General features: G+C 35.4%; 2 protein-coding genes across 2 annotated transcripts; one reads left to right on the top strand and one right to left on the bottom strand.

Annotated features, from left to right (window-relative positions):
• Positions 1-254: 254 nt before the first annotated feature.
• Positions 255-3,032, top strand: LOC122315880 (sm-like protein LSM2). Its single transcript, XM_043132165.1, has 3 exons — positions 255-459; positions 634-792; positions 2,787-3,032. The coding sequence occupies exons 1-3, from the start codon at positions 457-459 to the stop codon at positions 2,904-2,906; spliced, it is 282 nt and encodes a 93-aa protein (XP_042988099.1). The 5' UTR covers positions 255-456; the 3' UTR covers positions 2,907-3,032.
• Positions 3,033-5,102: 2,070 nt separating this feature from the next.
• Positions 5,103-8,873, bottom strand: LOC122314822 (endo-1,3;1,4-beta-D-glucanase-like). The gene is made up of 7 exons (XM_043130434.1): positions 8,485-8,873; positions 7,943-7,964; positions 6,508-6,631; positions 6,234-6,324; positions 5,990-6,079; positions 5,565-5,662; positions 5,103-5,421 (listed from the first exon to the last, which is right to left on the bottom strand). Exons 1-7 carry the CDS (start codon positions 8,747-8,749, stop codon positions 5,275-5,277), a joined length of 837 nt encoding a protein of 278 aa, XP_042986368.1. The 5' UTR covers positions 8,750-8,873; the 3' UTR covers positions 5,103-5,274.
• Between the last annotated feature and the right edge of the window lie 17,179 nt (positions 8,874-26,052).

Raw genomic sequence — 26,052 nt, 5'->3', positions numbered from 1 at the left:
TTTCATTATCAGAACACCAATGAATTTTACATTTATAAGACTACTTTTATTTGCTATTTTGCATTTAGATGGAGACTATAAATACAAAATGACTAACCCTATATGCAGTGGCGGACTTATTAAGGCCGGGCTGAAGGCCCAAGTTTGAAAAAAAATTAATATATATATTAATATTTTATGATTTAATAAGATTATATTAATTTTATCTTATATTCGGTCGCCTCTCAAAAAAAAAAAAAAAAAATTAATTTCACACTCCTTTACAAAATTATTTGGATCTTAGATGTATTTCCCTCTCGGCCCCTTCGATCTTTGTCAGCTACAAGTGTAGTAGAAACCTTGAGTCCTCGACTCCGTCACCGACTTCCTCTCCAGCATACACACCAAATCCAAGTCCAAATCTCTCTCTCTCTCTCTCTCTCTCTCTCTCTCTCTCTCTCTCTCCACGAAGAAAATATGGTAGACATTTTCTTTATTCACTTCTTTCTTTCTCTGTTGGTTTTGCTTTTTCTTAATTCCGTTTTTGTTTTATTATTTCCGGAATCCAATTTTCTGATGTCCCTCTCCATTTGTCTCAAACTCTTCTTCTTCTTTCCCGAGTCATTCATGTGGGTTTGATTTTTCTGGGTGCAGTTGTTCTTCTCGTACTTCAAGGACTTGGTGGGGCGAGAAGTGACGGTGGAGTTGAAGAATGACCTTGCAATCAGGGGGACTCTACACTCCGTTGATCAATACCTCAACATCAAGCTCGAGAACACTAGGGTTGTCGATCAGGACAAGTATCCCCACATGGTATTTCTCATTCTTTTTCTTTTTTCAATTTTCTATGCTTTAGTGTTTTCATGATCTAGGGCTTTCATGATTCTGTGGGTCATTCTATGCATGCATATATTCTTCTAATTTTTTTTAGGAAATATATTCTTCTAACTGATATGTGGTTGAGTGTTTTTAAATTATGAGTCTTTGTTATTGTATGGTCTTGGTTGGACTAGTTGCGTTTTAAATGCCCGCGGGGTACGGGTAGCAGTTAGACAGTATACAATTGTAGTTTGAAAATATGGATTGGGAATTTCAGCTGTTTATGTTTCCTATACTGCCAAGATTGTTTTTTGAAACCCCTAGGAGTTGGCTCAAGTGGTAAAGGCCTTGGGCTTTGGGGTATGCTCGCCTAAGTCTAAGGTTCAAATCCCCTCGGGTGCAAACAATCCTAGAGGCCATCGGATGTGGGGATTTTCATCCTGAATTACTTGAGGTGTACTTTTGGAAAACTCCTTGCCAAGGGCCGGTACACGTCGGGGATTACTCAGGACGTTGTACCCAAACACCTGGTGCCAACAAAAAAAAAAAAAAAAAAAAAAAAAGATTGTGTTTTGTTATCTGTGTTGTTGTGAGATAATATATGTTGATTCTTCAAATGATGGAAGGTTATTTTTTATGATCGTAGTTGCAAGTATGGGGGTAGTCTGGTGTTTGATCTAATAATCTGGGCTTTGGTACTTGTTTTGGTGTAGTAAATATGAAAAAAGAAGTAAATGGAGAAAAGGGATGTAGGGCCCATATTTGAGCGACCCTGAATGAAGATTTTATGTGTTGTGGTTTAACTTCTAGTGGTGGACTCTTTTAGAGCTAGTTGCAACTTTTAAAAGGTATTCTTTCATTTATTGCTTTTTGCAAAAGCTTATTTTTACTTTTAGTTAATCGTAGTAGGATATCCAGGAGAGTGATGTATTCCTTTATGGGGAGTTATGGATGTAATATGATAACCCCCCCCCCCCCCCCCCCCCCCAACCCAAAAAAAAAAAAAAAAAAAAAAACACCACAACACACAAGAACAAATGTTCCAATAATAATTTTTTTTGCTCAGTCTGACAACAGTAATTGAAGATTCACGGGTTTTGTAAAGACAATAATGAGACTATTGGTGGGAGGAGTTAGCCTTGACACTATTACCTTGACACGAGTCATTAAAAACAGCTCATACAACTCCTTGTAAATCACCAAGCCCTTTTCTGTACCTGAAGTGAGTCTTTGGCTACTAATTTCTCCTTATTTGGAGGTCTCAAAATAGTATGAAAAGTATGGCTAGTCAGATTACTTATAATCCTTCAAGTTTTCATATCCTAACGCTGTTATCTTTCCATCAACACCCTAATCAAGGTTCAAGGTCTTGATTTAAGAAGTTGAATTATTACCTCTTCTTTAATCCAGCAGTAATTTGGCATACTAAATGAATCATCCTATTTGCATCCAGGAGCTGTTTAGACTATTAGCCCTCCAAAGAAAGTTTTAAACTTTTTAATAACTGTTGGCTGTCAAAAGAATTTTTATTTTGAACCCCCGAAGCCTTCAAGACCAGTATCCATATGTGCAAGCTTTTCAAGAGCTGAGAATTGGGACTTGAGAGTTGACGTTTTATTGCATCTGGAATGATTTGAACTTCTTAACTTTGGGGAAAAGTGCAGAGAAAGATTTGAATTGGCTTCTGCAATTATAATTCTGTGTATGAGAGTTAATGTTTTATTGCATTTGGAATGATTTGAACTTCTTAACTTTGGGGAAAAGTGCAGAGAAAGATTTGAATTGGCTTCTGCAATTATAATTCTGTACACACCAAGTTCATTGGAATGTGATTAATTGGAAGACTTATTTACATTGTGCTGAAAAAGACTTATTTACATAAGTAACTTATTGAGGTTCTGTAAGTATGTTACTTCTTCTTTTATTCTGCGTGATCTTATAAAAATTCTGGGTGAACTGAATATTAATTTTTGCTGAATGGCTGGCAGCTTTCAGTGAGAAACTGTTTCATCAGGGGTTCAGTTGTGAGATATGTTCAACTACCTCCGGAGGGAGTCGACATTGAGCTACTTCATGATGCCACTAGAAGGGAAGCCCGGGGTGGATGAATATTGTATTTGCTGTATCCTATAAATACTTGATTCAGGTTATTCATCGTTGAACCTATTTGTTGTAGAAAATCATGCAGTGTGATATGATTTATGGTCAAACAAGCCCATTGATTTTTCTCCTTACGCTGGTTGCTTCCATAACACGTAACATGTTGCTCAAAACCATTGTCACAAAATCCCTATCTGTTTTGATTTAGGATCTCAAAAGGCTGAGACGATCCTGATGCAACAAAAATCTTAAATTATTAAGATTCTAAGAGATACTTTATTTAGATTGGAATATCTAGTAGTATTTAATTGTTTTTAACGATTTTATCTGTGCAATGTGAAATTATTTACGTTCATTGATACTTGTTTCCTTGCCCAACTACCGCATTGTTCACTTACATTAGACTAGGGACTAGAGTTTTCAACTTTTGCTTTGTTATGCAGAATGGATCCCATGGTGAAAAGTTATTTCATCGCTTGAATCAAATGGTTGTCAATGAACAGTACTGGCGGGTGCTCTTCTTCTTCCTGCCTCTTTCTCTCATCGCATCCCACGCCCAAATGCTCCCCTCCCCTCTCTTACTCACCAACGACCTGCCCCTCCAATGATCATATCCCTCCTGTCCCAACCCCCCGCCTCTCCACTAGGATCCACCCTTGACTTCCTCCCCAACTTGGATCACTCTTGGGTCGCCCAATTTTACCCCCCTTGTCATTTCCCATTTTTTCTTATCCTCCAACCACATCTTCAATCTTTCTTAATTGTTCTAACTTAATTAAATTTCATTCTAAAGTTTGAAGTTCAATGTTTTTTCTTTCCTTGCCTCCAGCAATCCTCTGGTAATGGTATATCCAAGAGGACCAAGACTCGTGGATGTATGGATATGATTCTTTGTATACAATATTTTGGTTCTATCGCATTGTCACATCCAAACAAATAGATATATAGTAGGCTATTAGGAAATTTGGCAGTGACTATTCAGAATTTTTGGCTTCTTTCATGTCGATCTTCTCAGTTTTTGATTGATTTGAGTTTTGGTCCTCTCTCAAATAGTTTTAAGTTCTAGATTCGAAATAGAGGCGTACAAGTTAAAAATCGCCAAGACGTTTTCATTAACCCTCTTAGTCACACGTCGGGGAACCTGAAAATTTTTTTTGAGCATTTTCGATACACAATTCTAGGTGTTTGAAACGAGAAAAAAGGGAGTCCAGCCTACAACAGTGAATAGCATGGCATCTTGCCGGAAGGCTCATCCAAAACGCGTGTATCTTTGTTAATCTTTTGAGGTCAAAGATTGCATTTGCCAAAACCCAAGTTTGGTTGGTGGGAACGCGCCATCATACTTGTAAGGGCAGGTGTGATTATACAAAATTAGACTATTTTATCTTATTTAATATAATTATTATAATTTTATTAAATTTCGACATAAAATATAATAAATAATTTAATTTTATATAATTTTAAAATAAAATTAATATTAAAAAAATTATATTATAATAATATTTTATTTAATTTTTTAACAAAACATTTCAGTTCATCTCAATTTTAATTATATAACGAAATCGCGGCCACATCATTAGGTTAGGGGCAGTGCCATTTCATATCAATAATAACATTGATAAAACTGCTCCAATTTCATGCCTTCTGACCATTTTTGCTTGTATATTTGCCAACGCCATTTCGCCTGCATATGTCAACACACTGTACTGCTGGCGGCTTAACTTTCGGTTCTCTTCCCCGCCAATTTTCTATCAGCTAACCTGCTTTGGCTATACATTTAATCTAATTTTATCTCATCATTATAATTTTTTTAAACTGTCATAAAAAAATATAATAAATAATTTAATTTTTTTAAATTTTAAAATAAAAATAATATTAAAAAAAAATATTTTAATAATATTTTATTCAATTTTTATCTTATCTCATGCATAATCAAACGAAGTCGTTTACGATTATTTTATAACTCTATTTAAAAGGGAGTGTATTTATATAAAATTAAAATTATTTTTAATAGAGTGACATAATTTTATTAATTACTTGTAAATGAATTGTAAAAGAATTATGAATATATCATTGTCTTATAATCTCGTGTTCGGATTGTAAAACAATTTGGATTTGCTATGTATACTGAAAGAAAATAGGAGAGCTGGTTGATTCAGCTGTAACACGTCTGGATTACTCCTTCCAATTTGTTCAGGTTTATGTAAATGAAAGACATCCACTTATATTTATAATATTATTTTTTTAAACAAGCTAACAACACATTAAGATTTATTCTTGGACCCCAAAAAGAAGTTTTTGAGGTTCATTACATTTCATCTCAACAATTTCTAGGGTTACAAACAGGATTCAGATTGCTTTCATTTCCAGGGACCATTATGTTTTCTTGAGATACTTGGTCAGCCAATGCAACATGTCTTGATGGGATTCTTCAGCAGCCTTCACAGCCACTGGATCGGTATCGTTGTACCTTACTGTCCATCCATGCTTAACATTAGGAAATATCTTGATAAAATTATCAACCTGCAAATTGGAAGCATTAATCCGAGTCAGAAACTTGTTTAAAACCTATCAGATTAATCCTCGCGACATAATCGCTAACATGATTCAAAATTCTCATAGAAGCTTAGCTGAAAATCAGTATCTGAAGTTGGGGGGGTCCTCACCTTATTCTTGGACAGGGCCTCCTCAAACTGTTTGAGAAGGTTGGCTGGAGTGCCCTTGTCTAATTCAGCAGCCAATATGGAAAGAGGAACCTTGACAGCTGAAAAAGGAAATTTTGATAAGCATTTGTATCATTAAATGCTAAAGAAAGTACATAGGATTACAATAACTTCTATTCAGCATGCCATGCCCATTTGAAAATCTTTAACTACAACTTGAAGCAACTCTCCTACCACTCTTTTGTATCAGATAAATTAGGGCAATTTTCTCATCTCCACATGTAAGGTGTTTATGGATACCCAGAAGATATACAAGGCTAGATATTTACAATTGAGCAAATTAAGTAAAGCAATTGTCTTCTTTATGTGAGAGTGCAAGATTCCTGTGGGTGAACCTTTGACATTTAAATTTGTATTAATATTCATACCCTCAATATCATCCAGAGTGACCCATGAAGGGTGTAACAACACCGCAGCTTTAATGTTATAAGTCTTTGACACTTTCACAACCACATTGCCTGGAAAAAAAGAAAAATTAACACAAGAGACTAATATTTTAGCCAAGTTACCTCATAAATGCTTCAGTCGCAGATATCCTCAGCTTGATAATCCAAGCCAAAAAAGGGTTGGAAGATTAAAAAAAAATCAGAAAAAGGTAATGGGATATCTCACCACCCCAGCAAAACCCTGCCGCTCCAACTGCAAGTATGCCATTCCCTTTCAGAGCAGCAATTATTCGCGTAGCATTTTTGGATCCTTCATCCTGAAGCAAACGGTTGTGAGGAATATTATAGCAACAATAGTGGTAGGATTCATGGCATAGACGTGATTTATGAGTCAGACACTGGCAAATAAATCACATTTGCTAAGATAATTGAGAACCCAAATTCATGATAGACAATTAATTATATCTTCAGATTTATTTTGAGAAGAGTTGGGTACAAACTGTTCCATGAGTTTTTAACCATTCTTGGACTGTCCTCGAAGTATTGGCTACAAAGGGATCTCCAAAGAAGAAGTCAGGAACCACAGCATAGAATCCAGATTCAGCAACCTTGTCAGCGATTTTCCTTTGGAATGGCAGTTGAAAAAACTCAGCATAAGTATTAAAAGAAAAAAATGCAGTCAAATTCATGTATGTGGAATCAATGTACCGTCCAATGTTAGGCATATTTCCATAAATTAGAATAAGGATTATTATCAGAAATTGAAGAATACCAGAAAAAGAAGAAAATCAATCACAGTAAATAACAGAATCAAGCAGCAGTAGATAGTGGGGATCAAAGCATGTTCTTCCTGAAACTTCAATTGCCATTAGCTGCAATAAGTATTGTTCATTTTGCTCACTCTTCTGGGAATTAAATATTGAATTCACTGGAAATGAAGTGCCAGCACCATAAGCAGAACAAAACACAGTCACGATACAAAGGGGAAATCATTTTCACAAACAATTTATTTCTTAAGTCTTGAGATATCAGCAGCTGGAACACTTGGTACAGTTATTATTAAGTCGAAATCAACAAATAATTGCCTAAAAAACCAACATGGAATTTATGGGAATCAAACGTTTTCCCATTTGAGCTTTGCAACCGCAGTTGAAAACCGAGAAAGCCACGGTTGAATTCTGAAAGATCTACAACTAAACTATACATTTCTGCTTATGCCTTGGCTGAATATTTAATTTAAAGTATTTCTCTACGTCATCCATGATCTTCTCCATATTTAAATATGTTTAAATGTCAGAAAGAAGAAATTTTTCCTTGTTGAAAACCAGCCTTTTCTCTATTTGCACATATTCTTTCTCAATGGCCAAAGTAAGCAAAAAAAAAAAAATTGTTTCATTTGGATATAGTTAAGATGAAATGAGATGGGATATTTTGAATAGTAATGAAATTTTTGAATTAAGAGATAAAATAGTTTGTAAAAAAGTATGTGTTTGGATAGTAAAATAAGATAATATAATTCTTAATTTTGGGATTTTGAAAAAGGTGTAGGTCTCACTATTCAATAAGGGTAACCGAATTATTTATTGTTTACTCACTGTTCATATATTGTTTATGTACTGTTTATGTCAGATTGTATTATTCGTACACTATTTATATATTGTTTACACAATGTTTATATACTGTTCATGTCAGATTATTTAAGGAGATATTTTTAAAATTTAGAGATGAAATATAATATGTTTAGATAGTAAAAATTAGTGTACGGTACAGATGAGATGAAATGTTGGCCATCCAAACCGGGCCCTAAGTGAGCTGCAGTAACACAAAGCAGAAAAGGGGCAAGGAGGAGGTCCAGAGACAGCATACAAAGACTCCAGGTAATAACTAAGAAGTTAGCTAATCAATGGAGGGGGCAGTGTTGAAAAGTGGGCATACCTCAAATGCGGAGCTTCATATCCTGCAAAGAAGACACAATTGTTAAAACCATAGAGAGGTGTTGTTAATTGAGAATATGAAGTTGGAAACTGAAAAAGCTTAGAAATTTCCGAGTATGCACATGTTCTTTTGAATTAATTGATTATTCATTTAAAAGATAGTCCCCACCCTCGCCCCTCCCACCGCAGGCAAGAAATATATGGAATGAAGTGAGCGTAAATGATGATGAATCCAATTCTAAAGATGATACTTTTATCAATAGAAACGGAAACATCCAGTGGAACAATTTGCAAAGCAAAGAAGCAAAATGAAATGATCCCCTTATAATGATGCGAGCGATTGAAAAATAAAAAATAAAGTTCCACAAAGTAATTAAGCATGAAAAAACCACAAGTGACCAAAACCCAGATTTTAAAAATGCGGAAATGTGAAACCAAAAACCGAACATTACTACGATTATTGAAGGAAACCCAGATGGGAAACCAAAACACAAATACCGTCCTGACTCACAATAGAAACAAAATAGAAAAGCAGGTAATTACCATAAACGTCAGAAACAAGTATGATTGCAAGCTTGGAATGAAGATGGCCACTAACGTAAGCCTTGTGGCCTCCAATGTTTTGTACTGACCCAGCTCCATAGCTGGAGTTAACTACTGGAGGGTTCTCCAAGCAATGACGGCTAAAGGTGCCGTCCTCAGAATAGAAACCGAGAGGAAGAGATAGAAGGATGGCAAGAGAGAGAAGGAAAGCTAGCTTGGAGATCGTTGAAGATAAAAAGGGAATTAGCTTCGGGAGACGAGCCATCTGAACCACGATGAATGCAACAGTTATGCTTGCCGGTGCTATTTGAAGCAAAAAATGTCGTCCTAACGTTTGAACATGGAAACGGAACCTTGGACACGACAACTGTAGAATGGTAGTTGGTCAGCCTGTTATGGTATTGAAGCATTAATGTTGTTGGCCATTCCAGTCAACGCCCGTTTGGTCTTTGAATTTGTTTCGTTTCAATAGGGGATGCTGCCAAGGAGGAGGGCTGCGTTTAGATATTCTCAACATTTATTATTATTATTTATTATTTTATTATTATTTTATATATATTTTTATTATTTTATTATTATTTTTTATTACTATTTTTTATTTTATTATTACTTTTCACTTATTTTTTATTACCATTCATAACTCTTCTCAGCACTTATCAATATCCAAACCTATTCGATTAACTGTGTATTTCTTCTTCTAAAAAAATAGTAAAATTTATTATATTTATATTTTTTTAAAAAAATATACGATTATTTCACACTTTATAATTACAAATATTATATATCTTATTTTAAAATGATAGGATATAAAAATGTTATCCATAATTCTTTTATTTGATTGTTTTTCATTTATTAACAAATTTTAATTTACAAGTTAATATGGAGGATATAATTTTATATTACTGCATGATAATATTTAATTTAAGATAAGAATTTAAAATTGACATGGCAATCAATTCGATCTTTTAATAACACGTGTGAAATTTATGACTTTAATTATGAGCCGACATACTAGAAATCTTTGATGCAATTTAAAAAAAAAAAAAAAAAAAAAAAAAAAAAAAAAAGGCATTGCTTATCTCACCACATTTTGAATACTTTAGAAATTAATGTTGAATGGGTCCAAAAAGTCCCAAATTGGAATTCTAACATTTTGATCAAAGACTTTACAACCATGAAATTAAATCTAATCAATCAGATCTCAATGGTGTTACCTTTTTTTTTTTATAAAAAATAAAATAAAATAATTGGTGTTATGGGGCGAGATCACACCTTCCCCAAGCACACACGTTAAGATGCTATAAATAAAGGTGTCTATATATATATATATATAAATGCCGAACTACAGTACCCACTACATTATGAGCAAGTGGTAAGATATAATTCATTCATTCATGCATCGGTGGTATTGTTTCCTGTCTTCAAATCATTTCATCTTCGATCATCTCATTTCTCTCTTAATTATTACAATTTTTTCCATGTAGCCGATGAATCATAACATGGGTAAAAGAAATAAATTTAATTATTTATATTAATATATTATACCAATCACAAAAAGATTGCCTTTTCTTGTAACCATGAGAACACGTGAAATTGTTCAGCTGGACATTAATCATGCAAATATTATATAGTAAAAGGCTAGCTGTTTCTAGACTTTGTCAAAGAAGTTCTGCATTTTTTTCCACAAGTACAGAAACGTCTCTGTATCTGCCCAAGATGATATTTATATCCATTTTTGTTGCCGTCCACCTTAGTACGCTAGGAATGGACAAGCGTAGTACGTACTCCATGCAGGCATAGGGATGGATGATCTCTAGGTTTCATTCAGCAATTTTTCAAGGTTCTTAAATATATTATTAATATATATAGCATGGACGCAGTTCCATTCCAAATATCAATTTTCTTAGAGTATTTCTATCTGATTTTACGTCTTTATTTTTATAATTTAACTTAAATATTTATTTCTTTAAATTTATTCCTAAAATTTATTTATTTTTTAAAAATCTCCTACATCTCATTCCCCATCCTTATCTTTATTCTTTTAAAAACTATTTCTCTATTATTTTTTTATTACTTTTTTTTTCTCTCTTCTATTTACAATCTTAACTACTAACTCTTTTGTCTTATTATCTTTTTTTTTTCAAACATCACTTTCTACTAAATATTTATTGGAGATTTTGACTATCCAATACAGTATTTTTTTCTAAATTGAAATTCGTATTATAAAAATAATTTTTTTTATTAATTAGTGCATTTTCTAACGTGATGATAAATTTAATTAGAAGAGTACTCAATATCTCTAATGAAAAACTGAAAGTCACGTATTGATGATAAAATTTTTTAATTGGATGAAACGGTAATATTTCAGCAACTTTTCTTCAACGGTAATATTTTCTGTCATTTCTTCAACGATAATATTTTTTATTTTTTCTCTAACGGTAAATTTTTTTATCTTTTCTCCAACGGTAACTTTTTTTGTCTTCTTTCAAACGGTAACATTTTTACTCCTATGAGTAACGATAGGAGTAATTCCTCTATAAATATGCAAACTCAAGCCTCATTTCCTCTATAGAACCAAACTTCTATTGTATCCTTTGATCTCCTACTCCTTTCATCAAATGGCTTGTACTTTCTTTTGTAAATTATTGACATACGTATCCTCTGAAGATGATAGCGATGTTCAAAACATGGAGGCGGATGGATAGTCATCGAGGCGACGTGGCAATAGCCAACGTCGTAAGTTGCAATACTGCAAATGACCCAACATCAAATATCAAAATGAGCAAACTATTTTATTCCAAGGACAGTTGCAATATTCCATCAATTCAAGCATATAGAAAATGAGTATGTTGGGCTATTAATACCATCCATAATATAGAGTTATGTGGAGAGAAATTCCACTCTCTAATTATATTAAAAAATAAGAGTCCGAAAGCCCAAAAAAAGCATTTTCCAAACACAAGTTTTTAATAACAAACAAGAGCAAGAGACTAAATTAAAGAGGCCGAATACAACATGTTAAAGGAGCAAGAGCAAGTTCTTAATAGCAGCATGTTATTGGAGCACCAATAAAAATACCATCAATTCAAGATGATTTTAAAAAGCATTTTTGCATTTCCAACAAGATTTAATAAAAGTATGATCAACTATTATATACGTGAAGTATTCATCTATCTCTAAAAAGATAAAGATCGAATGTCCACCACGTATGGAATTAATCCATTCAAGTCTCTAATCAGAGATAAAAATTAAAATCTAGAAAGTAGTTGTAGTGAAATTAATTGTCTTCTCAAATAATCACAGGTTACAAAGATTGCATAATGTATTTTTACAAATTGCATAATGAAAACAGAATTTAGAAGAGAGATCACAACATTCAGGGGCAAATTCAACATTGGATATGAAAGACCAAGAAACAGCAGCCCAAGATGCATGCTTTGAAGGAAAAAGATATGGAAAAAAATCTAGATTCGAAATTCATCAAGCAAAGATGTTCACAGCAACTGAAAACCAATCTTGGATCACCAAAGATTCAAAATCATAAATCTTTTATGGCCAACCAAACAATACATGTGAGCTAGATAATCATCACAGGAAAAGAGTATACATTTTCGCAGCAACCAAACAATAGAGGAAGGAAAATATGACAGAAATATCATGGATGATTTTCAGGGTTCCCAAACAATCACAGAATGAAAAACAGGGCAGTAAACATTTTCTGAACTTCGCACCGACCAAACAGGGGCACCATTCATCAAAACGCAAGCCAAACCTCATCTCATTTCACAGCAACCAAACGGGTTACTCAAGAAAATATGACACCAAACCGCAACACATTTTCACAGCAACCAAACGGGTTGCTCAGGAAAAAATCAAAGGAAACCTCCAGTCTATTTTCACAGCAACCAAACAGGTAACTCAGGAAAAAAGAAATCCAAACTGAACAGAAATTTTCACAGCAACCAAACGGATAACTCAGGAAAATAGTCACAAGAAAACCCTAAAAATTTTCACACCAACCAAACATCGGTTCCAAAGTATTAGATGTTTCATCATCAAGAAACACGCAAGAAATTAACAGGGGTGAGAAAATGAGAAAGATGTACCGATTTCCTAATAGCCAAGTACATCACAAATAAATTTTCAAAAACCCTAAAACAGATCTCAAATGCCATTCAAACGGTAATCAGATTCGCACATACCAAACATAAAAAAGAAAGAGGATTTGCACCGAGAGAGGGTCGGTCAGCAAGAGAGGTGATTATTGGAGCACCAACCGTCGAGAGGGATAAATGCGGGACAGGGAAGAGGGAACAAGATTTGGGAATGTACAGTAGGTCTCCAAAGATGGGGAATTTCTGTTTACCCCGTAAACCTCAACCGCATTATAGGGAACCGGATGAAGTGAGGGTTTTATCAAAAATCCTAAAAACCATCGTAAAATATAGGGAAAATGAAGAGATGCAGAACCGGTTGAGGATGCTCTTAGTCAACAAACAGTACTATCATCCCTAGCTAGATATAATAGAAGCTACATATCATACATACGGATGCAAAGACAACTTTTTCTATAAAAAATCAATGGTCCATTTTGTTACAAATTAAAAAAAAGGCAAAACTCCATTAATCTATAGTTGATAGATTGATCTTTATCCTGACTCGAATGATCATAGTAATCAATCTATGTTTTTCATTTTCTTTCAAAAATTTGATAATTCATTTATGATCCTCTTAATTCGTTGTATTTGCAGTGTAATACACGCATGCTTAATGTACATAATTAATTATTAATTTACAGTGCCATTTTTATAATGGTGCTCATAAAGTTTCAAACAATATTTGCATTAAGCTTTAGGTTTAATGGAATCAAAGGACTCAATCTTTATAAAATGATGCATATAATAGATTGGTCGGTAGCCTTGTTAGCACTTTTTGCATTTAGCGGAGGGATGTTGTGAGGTTTTGGATATTCATGAACTAGGAATGCACTAAAGGACTACTATTTTCCTCAATTTTCAATGAAATATGAGGTGAACCATCAATACTATTATTAAAACTATATTTGATCTATTTTAAACATTAAAAATAGACAAAAATTATAATAAAAATTAAATCAACAACAATATATATATATATAATATAAGTAGGTCTCTTTAAGAGTAGTCTAAAATAACAAATTTGTTATGAACTCAATGAAAAAGAAGATAGTTTCAAGAGATTGAGAGAGAACGAGAGATGAGATTCTCTTATTGATCTATATATCATATAACATCAATATACCCATAAATATAGGGTTACAAAAGAGACTATGCTTTTGATAACTAGCACTATACATTTGACGGCTAGCTAACTATACTTTTGACGACTAGCACTATGCGTTTGACGGCTAGTTAAATGTGGTCATACAATTCAAGATGGTTTATAACACTTCCCCTTTGAATGACCATATTTAAAGAATATGTTTCGTTAAAACCTTGCTAAGGAAAAACCCTGTGGAAAAAAACCAATGATGAAGGAAAAAGAGTACAGTATTCATGTGTATCGTCTAGTGCTTTAGGATTGTCTCATTAAAACCTTGCAAAGGAAAACCCAGTGGGAAAAAACCTTAGCGAAGGAAAAAGAGTACAATCAGCACAAGTCTTCAAGACATTACTTCCCCTGAAAAGTGCATGATAACAGGTCTTCAAACTTCCGCATTCCAATGTTCTGCATAATCTTCTTAAATGTTGCAATTGGTAATGCTTTAGTGAATAAATCTGCCAGATTTTTACTTGACCGTACCTTCTTGATATCAATTTCAACTTTCTTCTCATGAATTGCAATGATCTTCTTGTGTGTATCTGAAAGATAACTTGCATCTGTACATCCAACTAACTGTGGACTTGATCCATGTTGATAAAATAATCACAACTGGATCTTTCTGCTCATCACTACTCTTCTGGAGTTGTACTCTTCTGAAATTTTTGTAAATAACACAATTAGTGAAGAATTCATCAACATTAAACCGCTAACCTCATTTTTTAATAAAAACGGTGGCCAGCCTTTTTAGATCAGACAAGCACCGCGGATTTTCAACTCTTCTGTAGGTTTCAGGCGTGCTGTCAGGCGCCGCAGAGCTATGAAGTTATATTTCATCTCTTTTCTCTTACTTCACGAGAGATGTTGTATCATAATTTTCTTTAAAAAAGAGATATTCAGCTCATCTTCATTCGCATCTCATCTTCTTCACTTTTCTGTAATCGTACTGCATTTTTACTCTGCAATCTCTTTCTGCATTCTTATCCTACAATGGCTCAGCGATCTTCTCATGGCCAATATATGAGGTACTCAGCACCTCGTTCATCAGTTGTTCCTGCTTCTACTACAGGTGCTATCATGCAATATAATGATCTGACTCATAGGTCAGATAATGAAGCTATCTATGAGCTTGTGAGTTTCGGTACCCGATACTCATCATCCATTGTCGCATTTTCTCAGCGACTGCAATCCAGAACTTGTGGAGTTGACAATCTCCATGAGAATATTGCTATACTTCAGCGACTTCTTCTGGAGTCCAACATGAAGATAGAATCAATAAAGTAAGAGAATAGGAATTTAAAATCCTTGCTTAAATCTTCTTTTCGATTGCCCACCCCTTTTGATAGGGATGCCATGCAGATTCTTGAAAAACAAGAGCATTTGAAGAATGAGGCAAAGTGCTTCAAATTTCTATAATTTTTTCTTCAAGATAATAAAATAATATTTCACAAATATTCATATTTGTGTTTCTATCTTCTGGTAGATGTTCTGTGTGCTTCATTTTATTTCTTCTTTAATAATGCACACTTCTTATCAAACCTATAATATGAATCTGAAATATTAATTGTATTTAAAAGATGGTATTTCATGACTAATAACATCATCAATCTTCCCCTTGAAGTCGCAAGGGTTTCAGATTTATATTTCAAATATGTGCAGTTTCATGAGCTCTTCTGGAGCCTCAATGACATTTAAATCATATATATAAACTGCAATAATAGCTTGTTTCCATTTGCGTTTGGATTGCTTTAGATCATATAAGGATCTTTGAAACTTGATAGAATACATATTTCCAGATGTATTCATATTAGAAGTTTCAGACATTTTCTATCCTTCAGGGATTTTCATATATATATCATGATCCAATGATCCATATAAATATGCAGTTAATCATGCATATCCAAACTCTCGGTAACTTTCAAGCTAAAAATCTCAATATGATTTCAACCACTTTAAAATCATATCAATATTGTTTCTTAGAGAAACTAACTTGTGATTTCTATATCACATTTTCATATTAAAAGTTTCAGGTTTTTATATCATGTATATAAATATCTACTGATATTTAACAAAAATCACCTCTTTAGGTGTTTGGACTTCAAGTCCATATTTATCACATTTTACTTAGTGATATCAATTCTGCAGGAATTGAGAAACTAACTCGTGATTTATATATCACATTTTTATTTCCTTTCTATAAATACCCACTGACATTCAACAAGCATCACCTCTTTAGGTGTTTGGACTATAAGTCTCGATGCATCATATTTTACTAGTGAATCAATTCTGCAAGAATTGTTTCTTTCAAATTTGGCCAATATTTTACGTCGGTATTCTTCGACGGTTCTTGATTCACTTTCATCATTACTTCTGGTAATGTCAATTGCCATCTCATATGGAAATACATTGTCGACAACGATTTTATTTCTATCCATAATTTCTCCAATATTCATGAAATGTAACGAGATCTCGTTATTTTCAGGTACCTGTACCTCTTCAAGGGAAGACATTTTCATGAAAAACCTCTTCAGGAGATTTATATAGGAGAATTTTATACAGAAAATTTAGATGGACTTTATTTCTTGTTCTGTGGGTATGGCCTCTTCAGGAGCACCAAATTATTTGTGTTTTTCTCTTTTGAGATACTCTATCTTTTGTATCAATATGTCTCACATGCCTTTAGATATGTTTTTAGACTGCTGAATTTCTTAATTGTCCTATAGGGATTTCAATCCTCGCTGGGATTTTAGCAGCTAGAATATGAGATATTTTTATCTTATTGCATCCAAAATTTAATTATCATCTGAACTTCTGGTTCACATCAAGATAACGTCGAATTATTTCATCTTATTTACTTCTGGCAAATTTTTCTTTCCACTTCTGGTAGTAAGACTTTATAATAAAAGAATCTTCTGGTTCTTTTATGAACGTCTATATGAAAATCATTTGACTTATCATAATTGATTTTGGATGATCAAGATAACCATTAAAAGATACAAATATTTTGAATCATATCACTTTTTGATGCATCATAATATTTGATTCAATAATTTGTATAATATCATCTCAAAGAGAAAGCTTATAACTTTTTCAATACGAGCTTCTAGCCTAAAATTATATCACGTCTAATCTCTTAGTTTCTTTGAATAAAACGCATCATTCTTTTCATTTCAGGGAATAGAATGATATAAATTTATTATCATTCACTTCAGGGAATGATGTAGATCTAGTAAGACGTGACTAATGATTCTTATCAAAAGCTTATTATTTTGTTCAGTCACTGAAAGACCAGATATAAATTTAGAATATATTGTGAACGTTTGCATTTCATATTACTACTTCAGGAGCATACTCGATATTGCTACTTCAGGAGCACATTCGAGACGTTCATTCAAATATATATTCTTTCCACAATTTCAATTATGCAACTTCAGGTGCATAAATCATAATGAGCTTTTGGTACAAGTATCAATTATTTAAACTATGAGATACTCAAAAGCTATTATTGATTTAGGGCGATCCTTCAGGGATGCTCCATTTCCATTCTCAGATAAATCATATTATCAATAAATCATATCATCAATAAATAAAACTTGTATCTAAACTATGTAAATAAACATAGAATTTATCAAGTAATAATAATGAATATAATCATAAATATTCACCTCAGCAATAATATATTAAAAACTTACTTAATATCCAGCATCATATAAGTAGAAAAATTACTGATGAGAAGAAGAATTAATTCACCATCATCATCATTGCGTCTCATAGTAAACCTGTACCAAAAAGAAAAAGAAAAGAAAGACTTTTCTTGCCATCAGATTTGGTAATGACTCACTCAAAAATGAGTAGCACTAAAGCTATCCCAAGTGCAGGAGGATGTCGTGTAATAATTAGGAATAAATTCCTAGATCGTCTCCTCAGGGAAAGTTACTTAGAAATCAAACTCGTTGAAAAATGTGAAAAACTTCACAAAGAGAAAATAAAATGATGGTATGTGCAATGGATGGGAGAGGACACTAGTCTTGGACTAGATTCATATTTTTGAATTTTGATTGTCGGATCGGAATGTAAAGGATTAATAGATTAAACTCAGAAATTGATAAAACTAAATTAAGAATTAAACGAAATTATGAAGTAATTGACAAACCATGCACTGAAATTGAAAAGCCCCAAAATCAATGTTCTAGGGTTCATCATTATGTTCAAATCACAAATTCTCAAATTAACCACCGTAATTGTAATCAAACCTAAGGATGAAAGTTTAACAAAACGATAAAAATAAATAACATGAATTGAATGAATAACAAATAAATTTCTCAAACGTCTAAATCAAAATTCTCTAAAATAATTCAGAAACTCAAAACTGAAATGAAATAGCTAGTAGGGAATTGAAAAGATCAAGCCAGTTGAATGGGGATGAAGATTCTGTGACGCCCCCAATTCCCCACGCCCGAACACGGGAAAATCGAGACGTCCGGATGGTGACAACCCGGGTCATCATCCCATCGACGGGTGCCAAGTGTGTGCAAAGGCAACAAGTGTGCACAAGAAAAACGCAGCGGATAACGAAAGTCATATAACTAAGTACCAGAATTTTTTTCTTAACATAATACAGGCTGTTTAAAACATACCTAAATAAAATATTACAAAAACCACAAATACAGTTTTAAACAAATATAAAACATATCATCAGCAACCCGGCGGAGCCGTATCCTCGGGCTCAGCCTCCTCCTCCTCATCCTCATCACCTGCACCAAAAGCTACGGAACCACGAATGGTACCGCAGGTAAGTAAAACCCAAACACTACCAGATAAAAACACATAAAACTCAAACAAGATGCATGAAACATGCCCAATGCACAAAGCCCATAAAACCTAAGTTTTCCACACACGCCAAAAACCCATTTGGCCCAAAAGCATATCCTTTCTGAAAAACACGCCAAAGGTCACATTTGGCCGCCAAAAGTCCATTTGGCCCAATATCTCGCCAGAAGTCCATCCGGCCCAATATCTCGCCAGAAGTCCATCTGGCTCACGCCAAAAGTCCCATTTGGCCTCATAAACCATTATCCAATTTTAACCGTATGCACCATGACCTCCCCTAGGGGTCATCCGCACACCCTGGCTCCAGTGTCACACCGTAGAGTACCACCACGCATGTGACACCTAACGAGCGATGCCCAGTTCCGCGCCTCCCGCGCGTGCGTAGCCAAGCATCCTCTAGCCCTCGCCAGCGAAGGGCCACGGAGTCGGTGAGTAGGGCGATGCCCGGTTCCGCGCCCGGCGCGTTCGTAGCCAAGCACCCCCTAGGCCCGCTCCCGTCATCTCTCTCGACAACTCAGGGGACATCACTCAGTTTATTCCGCTCCCGAGTGACCAGAGGAGCTCCACCGAGATAATAACCCATCCCGGCTTGGGCTCGTGATACACACGCACCCGCAATACCACTCACGCCAATACACAGGCTTTTCACGTAAATCCACAAACACACGTGCATGCACCATGAAATGCCACAACAATGCATAACAACATAATCAAACAACATAAAACAATTAAACAGACAACTCCGTCCTCCATCCATCCGACCCCCGAAACTCCTCGGACTCAGTCCGGAACCAACAATCAACAACAGTAAATAATTGAATGAGCAATATATATTAAAATCTGAAAATAGGGTTTGGAAAATACTTACAGCGCTATATGGTATTTTTAGAAAGCTTGCGGCGTTGCAAACGGCGGAAGAAAAGCAACGTAACAGTGTATTTTACACTGTGTCCGTGGGTAATAAATTACCCACTTTTGAACGGGGACAAACTAGAACTTAGGATTGATAGGGAATGGTCTAGGGATGATTGTGAAGCTATTGGAAGTGGTGGTTGGCCGTGGGTGGCGGCGAAAACGCCGGAAATAGGCCGGAAAACTCAAATCGGAAAGCAAGCTCGTAGGAGCTGTTCCGGTGGTCGTTGGAGGCTGGAAATAGGTGGGTTAGGACGGCAAGGAGTCGGTGATGAAGTGGTGAAGAAATGGTGGCCGGAGGTGGAGCGACGGCGGCGGATCGAGCCAAAAACCGTGGGGAAAGAAATGGCTCTAGGTGGCTAACGGCTGGCCGGATGGGGGAGATATTTGGTGGGAAGGTGCGCCGGAGGGAGGGGGTTCGAACAAGACCGGCGGCGAGCCAAACGGTGGCCGGACGGCAGCGGTCTGGGCTGAAGAAGATTCCGGCGACAGGGATGAAAACAGAGCAGGTGCAGCGACTTCCGGCGGCTCTCGAAAGCAAACGGCTGGTCCGATGGCTCTGAAAATTGGTGGGGATGATCTATGGTGGAAGGGGAAGAGAATGGTAGTGACGGTGCATCAAACGGTGGCCGGACGGCGGAGAACCGGCCGGTCAAAGGGGCGGCGACGAAATGAGAGAAAATGGGCTGATGAGCGTACGCGGGAGAGGAGGAAGAAGAAAGAAGAAGAAAAAAAGAAAAAGAAAGAAAAAGAAGGAAAAGGAAAAAGAAAAAGGAAAAAGAGAAAAGAAAAAGAAAAGATGAGGGAAAAGAAATGAGGTCCAATCCTCACTCCGGAAACCACAACTGATCCGCCGAAAACGATTTTAAAAACCGTAAAACGACTAAATAAAACAAACACAACATCAAATAAATTAAAAATCAATTTAAAACACATTAATTTAAAATGAATAAACTAATATATTAATTAAATTAAAAACAACCATTCAGTGAAAATACACGTAAAAACGGGGTGTCACAGATTCGAAGTGGTGGAGGAGGCTGAGCTGCAGTGACAATTGGACCCCTCAAGGAGTTCTTCAATCTGCTGCAGTGTGAGTGAATGATCCAGTAGAAATTGTGTGGCTGCGTGAATGATCGATTGAATGAATCTTCCTCTTCGAATCTGAACGAAAATCAAAGGAAAAATGAATTCTAAGTGTTTCTCTACTCAAAAACCGATTTTTCCAGCCCAAGAGTCGTGGCTCTAGAGTGAAAAATTGCTTTTATATGGTCTCACGGCGGAAAACCTAAAATCTGTCAAAATACGATGTTCGCTCGAGCGGGGTGTCGAGCGCCCGTCGAGCGTTCGACTCTGCCTGATTTCGCTCGAGCGGCCAATGTCTCCGCTCGAGCGATCTTTGTTTTTCAGCAACCCGCTCGAGCGGCCTGTCGAGCGAACATTGAGCGTTCGACTCTGCCTGAATTCACTCGAGTGGCCAAATGCCTCCGCTCGAGCGATCTCTTTTCCCGCATCTCGCTCGAGCCCACTGTCGAGCGTTTGTCGAGCGTTTGAATCTGCCTGGCTTCGCTCGAGCGGCCAAAAGCCGCTGCTCGAGCGAAATGTACCATAACCCATATTAATTGGCAGTTGATAAAATTAGAGCAGAAATTCATGCTTTTAATAAATTAAAATCACAATTTTGATATATTCATTTTTCCATATAAAACCAATGATAAAGTAATGAAAGAATTAATATATATTGGTTCCAAAAGCATTAAAAATACAATAATTCAACTCAATCAGGTAATATATACTGTCTACGTTAAACCCCGATTATGCCAAATAGTTAGGAGTAGTGGACAGCTATTTTTGACTAAATAAGACTAATGTGGATGGTAAACAACCATTTTTGACTGTAGGTTGGTAAGCAGTCATAATTGACTTTGAAAAGGCTCCAAAACCTTTTTATTTTATTTTTCACCACCTGGTCCTTGTTTATGACTTTTCTTATTTGATTCCTTATCTACGCCGTGCCTTTCCGTAAATCTTTCCTTTATTTTGGATTCTTTTCCCCAACAGCATCTTACCAAATCCTCCACTCATCCTCGCCAAGTCTGTCTTCTTCTCGCCCATTTATTTTCTTTATCTCCTTCACGGATGATCAACTGTTTGACATGACTCAAAGTCTCTGCCTTCTTACGATGAATACCACCGTCCAACAAAACACGTCTTTATGTCTATGAGAATTATAGCTAGGGACTACGATCTGGTTGCCATTAATGAAATCACCTGCAAAAGATCTGAACGTCTCAGCTGTTAGCAACATAACATCTTAATTTGGCAATCAAGTAAGGAAGAATTCGTCGGTGACGCGATTCTCGCGTGGTATTGCGGCGAATTCGTGGTGGCTAACTCAATCATTCTAATTGATTATTGAAAAAAAGAAATTAGCAATAAGCAGACGTTCAGCTTTTAACATGGTTGGACCCCATTGTGTCTCTCACTGCACCACCTGCAACACAAAATAAAACTCCATGTGGTACTGAATCTTCTTTTAGAAAGGCAGAGGATGTGGTTAGCAGGTACAGAGGACTCAGTTGGGCGCCGGCGCTCAAGACTAATCCCATCATGTGGTTGAGTTTCTATCATTAGCAACTCCATTATAAGCACTGACGAAGAAGTTGCAGATAAGGTGTCGTTGAGTTCGGCATCAGCGAATCCATCTGGAAGCTGCAACGTCCGAACCAACGACCTAAGGATGGAGGCATCTGGTATACCCTACGCATGGAGCACCGTACTCGTCCTGCAGTGCCAAGTCTCAGGCCGAGAAATGAGGTCTTGGATGCACCGAGTTTGAACGTGAGGTCGACCCACGGTACCAACGGTGAGTTCTGCTGGATTTGCTTGTTGATGATGTAAAAATGACCCAGTACAAGGAGTGTAGGTCCATAGCCTTGTACGCTATTACGTCCGTCTGGAATTGGGAAATCAAGGTACGTGGCTCCCAACCACGAACCCAGATGAAGAATCGGAAAGACTCTGCTGGAAATCTTTGATCGGTGAACTTGCCTCTGTTTTCGTAGGGACCAGTATAATATTCAGGTTATGTTTTCGGAAAACGGTAACTCCAGGGAACCTCTGTCACCGTCCATCTCTTGCAGTCGCGCCTTGGCTTTTGGATCCAACTTCCCATCACCGAATGATGCTCTCCCACGGACCTGTCCATGAAGTTCAATACTCCGGACAAGCTCACACCAGTTGACGTCTCCTTCAGAGACAGATTGAGTTCGTGCGAGCGAGTGATGAATTTCGGAGGAAAGGCAGAAACGAGAGTATGATTGGTAGCGACAGATTTCAGATCGGTGATCATGGATTGTAACGAGAATCGTGCTGATAACATGTTATGAACTCAATGAAAAAGAAGAGAGTTTCAAGAGATTGAGAGAGAACGAGAGAGGAGATTCTCTTATTGATCTGTATATCATATAACATCAATATACCCATATATATAGAGTTACAAAAGAGACTATACTTTTAATAACTAGCACTATACATTTGACGGCTAGTTAAATATAATCATACAACTCAAGATGGTTTATAACAAAATTAAGCTACATAATAGTCATGAACTTATTATATATCGACGAAATTTGAAAGAAAAGTCCTGCATCCTTAATACCTGATACCAATCTATGGTCAGCTTAAAAGGGCCCACAGACCCAGCCAAGAAGTAAGAACCACATTTAATTGTTTTACTTTTATACACAAAAGAAATAAAAAGTTTTGGACGGTGATATATGCATGTAGGCTGCACAGCCTACATATGCCTCTAAATTATCGACACAATTATTTCATGTTGTTTCCAGAAACCCAACAGGCAATTTTAACCCATCTGCTATAGATGATTTATCTTGTCTTTTCTTTTGATTTTCAGTTTCTTACAGTGGTAAACGTGACAATATCGAAATATTTCTCTTTTTGTTCAGTAATTTATTGAATTTTCCCATAAAAACATATAGAACGTCAATGCTTAGGTCAAACGATTATTAGCCGACATTTTTTTGTTTTCCTAGCTAGAGCATTTTCTTTTTCACTTTGTAAGGAGGGTACTGGTCAGGAGATAACTTTTTAGTTAGGTTTGCATGTGAAAGATCAGAAACCCACCATCTTTGGTAAGGGATCTATGGTTGAATGAGGAGTTGGAATCCACTAAAAAGGGGGAAAGATGGAGTCCCCTACCTAGATTCAACCATCATTGGCGACTTAACTGAATTAAACTGATGAGTATAATTTGTAAGATTCAATTATTGGTACCCAAAGAAAACTGAGACTCTATTCCCTCCAACCCAAATAACTCTAATTAATTACTGAATTCCCACCTTCCTTATGTTCATTAATTTGGAAAAAAGAAACCTATCTTGGATCTTGGGTCTTGTTTATAAACTTAAAACAAAATCCATTAATTCATAAGATCAGATGGTGGCACAAACTCAGAATATTCTTTTTTTTTTTAACCTAATCAAACATGCTAATTAGTATTGTAAAAAGGGAAGTTTGAGTTACAAAGAAAGTTCAAGGTGGATCATTTTCACAGTCAGTAAACAAAATACATCTAGGTAAGTTATCTAAGAATATGCATTCAAAGGCTAGATTGGTTGCTGGCTGCCTATTGCATCATTGAATGCGTACATTGATTTTGGATTTGATATATTTAATTTGCTATTTGCCACTCCTTGTTTTGTTAGAAGATCTGCTAGATATCTTCAATGATTGGAATGATTTGCCAGTAGTTGGAGGATTCTTTACTTTCGATGGCTGTTATGATAGTTTAAGTATCACCTTCTAGAACTGCTAAATTTTATTGGAGTTGAGATGCCATTTGGGAAGTTAAGAGGGCTACTGAAACTTCGGCCATCATTTGGAGTTTTGATATTCTAACTTCCAGAATTTTTTAGCCGTGGTCTCTACATATCACTGAAATTGTAAAAAAGGAGTCCCTGTTTGTTGTGTCAAAGAAGAAGTTTTTGTGATTTTGAGGTGGTGTTTTCCAAATGTCCATGTATTTTTTTTTTTTTTTTTTCTTCCCATGCGCTTTTGTAGGCTTGATAGGCTTGATTTAGCTATTCTTTTGCCATCTTGAGAGAGAGATTCAAGTTGTTATGGACTATACCATCTCTTTGTCTCCATATAAAATCCATGATGATGACTGTAAAAAGTTGAAAAGAGTACTTCTCTGACGCTGTTAGTCCCATTTCTTTTTCTGGATCTAGAAGTTTTTGTGATTTTGAGGTGGTGTTTTCCAAATGTCCATGTATTTTTTTTTTTTTTTTTTCTTCCCATGCGCTTTTGTAGGCTTGATAGGCTTGATTTAGCTATTCTTTTGCCATCTTGAGAGAGAGATTCAAGTTGTTATGGACTATACCATCTCTTTGTCTCCATATAAAATCCATGATGATGACTGTAAAAAGTTGAAAAGAGTACTTCTCTGACGCTGTTAGTCCCATTTCTTTTTCTGGATCTAGAATAATTTTTATCCAATCGGTTATCTGAGATAAAAACTTGGAAAAGGTTGAGAAAGAGAGAAGGTACGCATTCCTTCCATTTTATATAACGAAAATGCTAGTCACATATGGGGTGATTTTTATTTTTTATTTTTAACTTAGTAATTAATGAAATGTATTTTTAATGATATTGTAAATTTTTTTTAAAAAATAATATTTAAAAACATTAAAAATATACCTAAAAATTTTTATAAACTGTAGAGTCCACCACATCCCTCATGTGTGGCTATAAAGCTACTCTTTATAAAATTATCTTATCTCTTTTTATTAATACTCTTCACTTTCTATGAATTAAGAATAGCGCTATACACTATATTTTCATTCTATCTTTATCTTATTAAGTAAAATGTGACACATTTATCACCATTTAATAATAAAAAAATATGTAATGAATGATTATTTAATAATAATAAATGTGTTATATCTTATTTAATAAAATAAAAATAAGATAATAATATAATATATAGAATTTTCTATAAATTAATTACCATAAAAAGCCAATATCTTAACTTTTTATTTATTTATTTTAAATTTTGGCATAGGAGCGTGTTCCATCTTTACAAAAGAAAAAGAAAAAAAGAGTCGGAGATGGTGATGTTAAATTGGTTCTGGCAAAAGTAAACGCAACGTGGGAAACTCTCACTTTCGCATGCAATTAACGTGGACAATTGAAAAAGAGAAAACCCTCCTTATGCTCTGTTCCGTCTTCATTTTCATGTGCTCTATCATGCATTACGAGCATTTTGAGGGCCATAGAAGTAGGGACTTTGCCCCCACATAACAATAACATCCACGCAATGAATTCGATCGAGGAGGCATCATCATGGACATGGACCCCCCGTGGATCTTTATCTCCGTCCACACATTTTCAGCTACGTGTCAGACTACAAGACACTCCCAACATGTTCTACTTTATAAATTTTGTTAATATTGTTTAAGCCAGGTGTTAGCACAATCCCGAGCCCACCCTCCAATAAAATAAGAA

The sequence above is a fragment of the Carya illinoinensis genome, chromosome 7 (assembly GCF_018687715.1).
Source record: "Carya illinoinensis cultivar Pawnee chromosome 7, C.illinoinensisPawnee_v1, whole genome shotgun sequence".
In the NCBI taxonomy this organism is placed as follows: domain Eukaryota; kingdom Viridiplantae; phylum Streptophyta; class Magnoliopsida; order Fagales; family Juglandaceae; genus Carya; species Carya illinoinensis.
The sequence above is the reverse complement of the archived record's forward strand: the minus strand, read 5'-3'. Positions and strand labels throughout refer to the sequence as shown.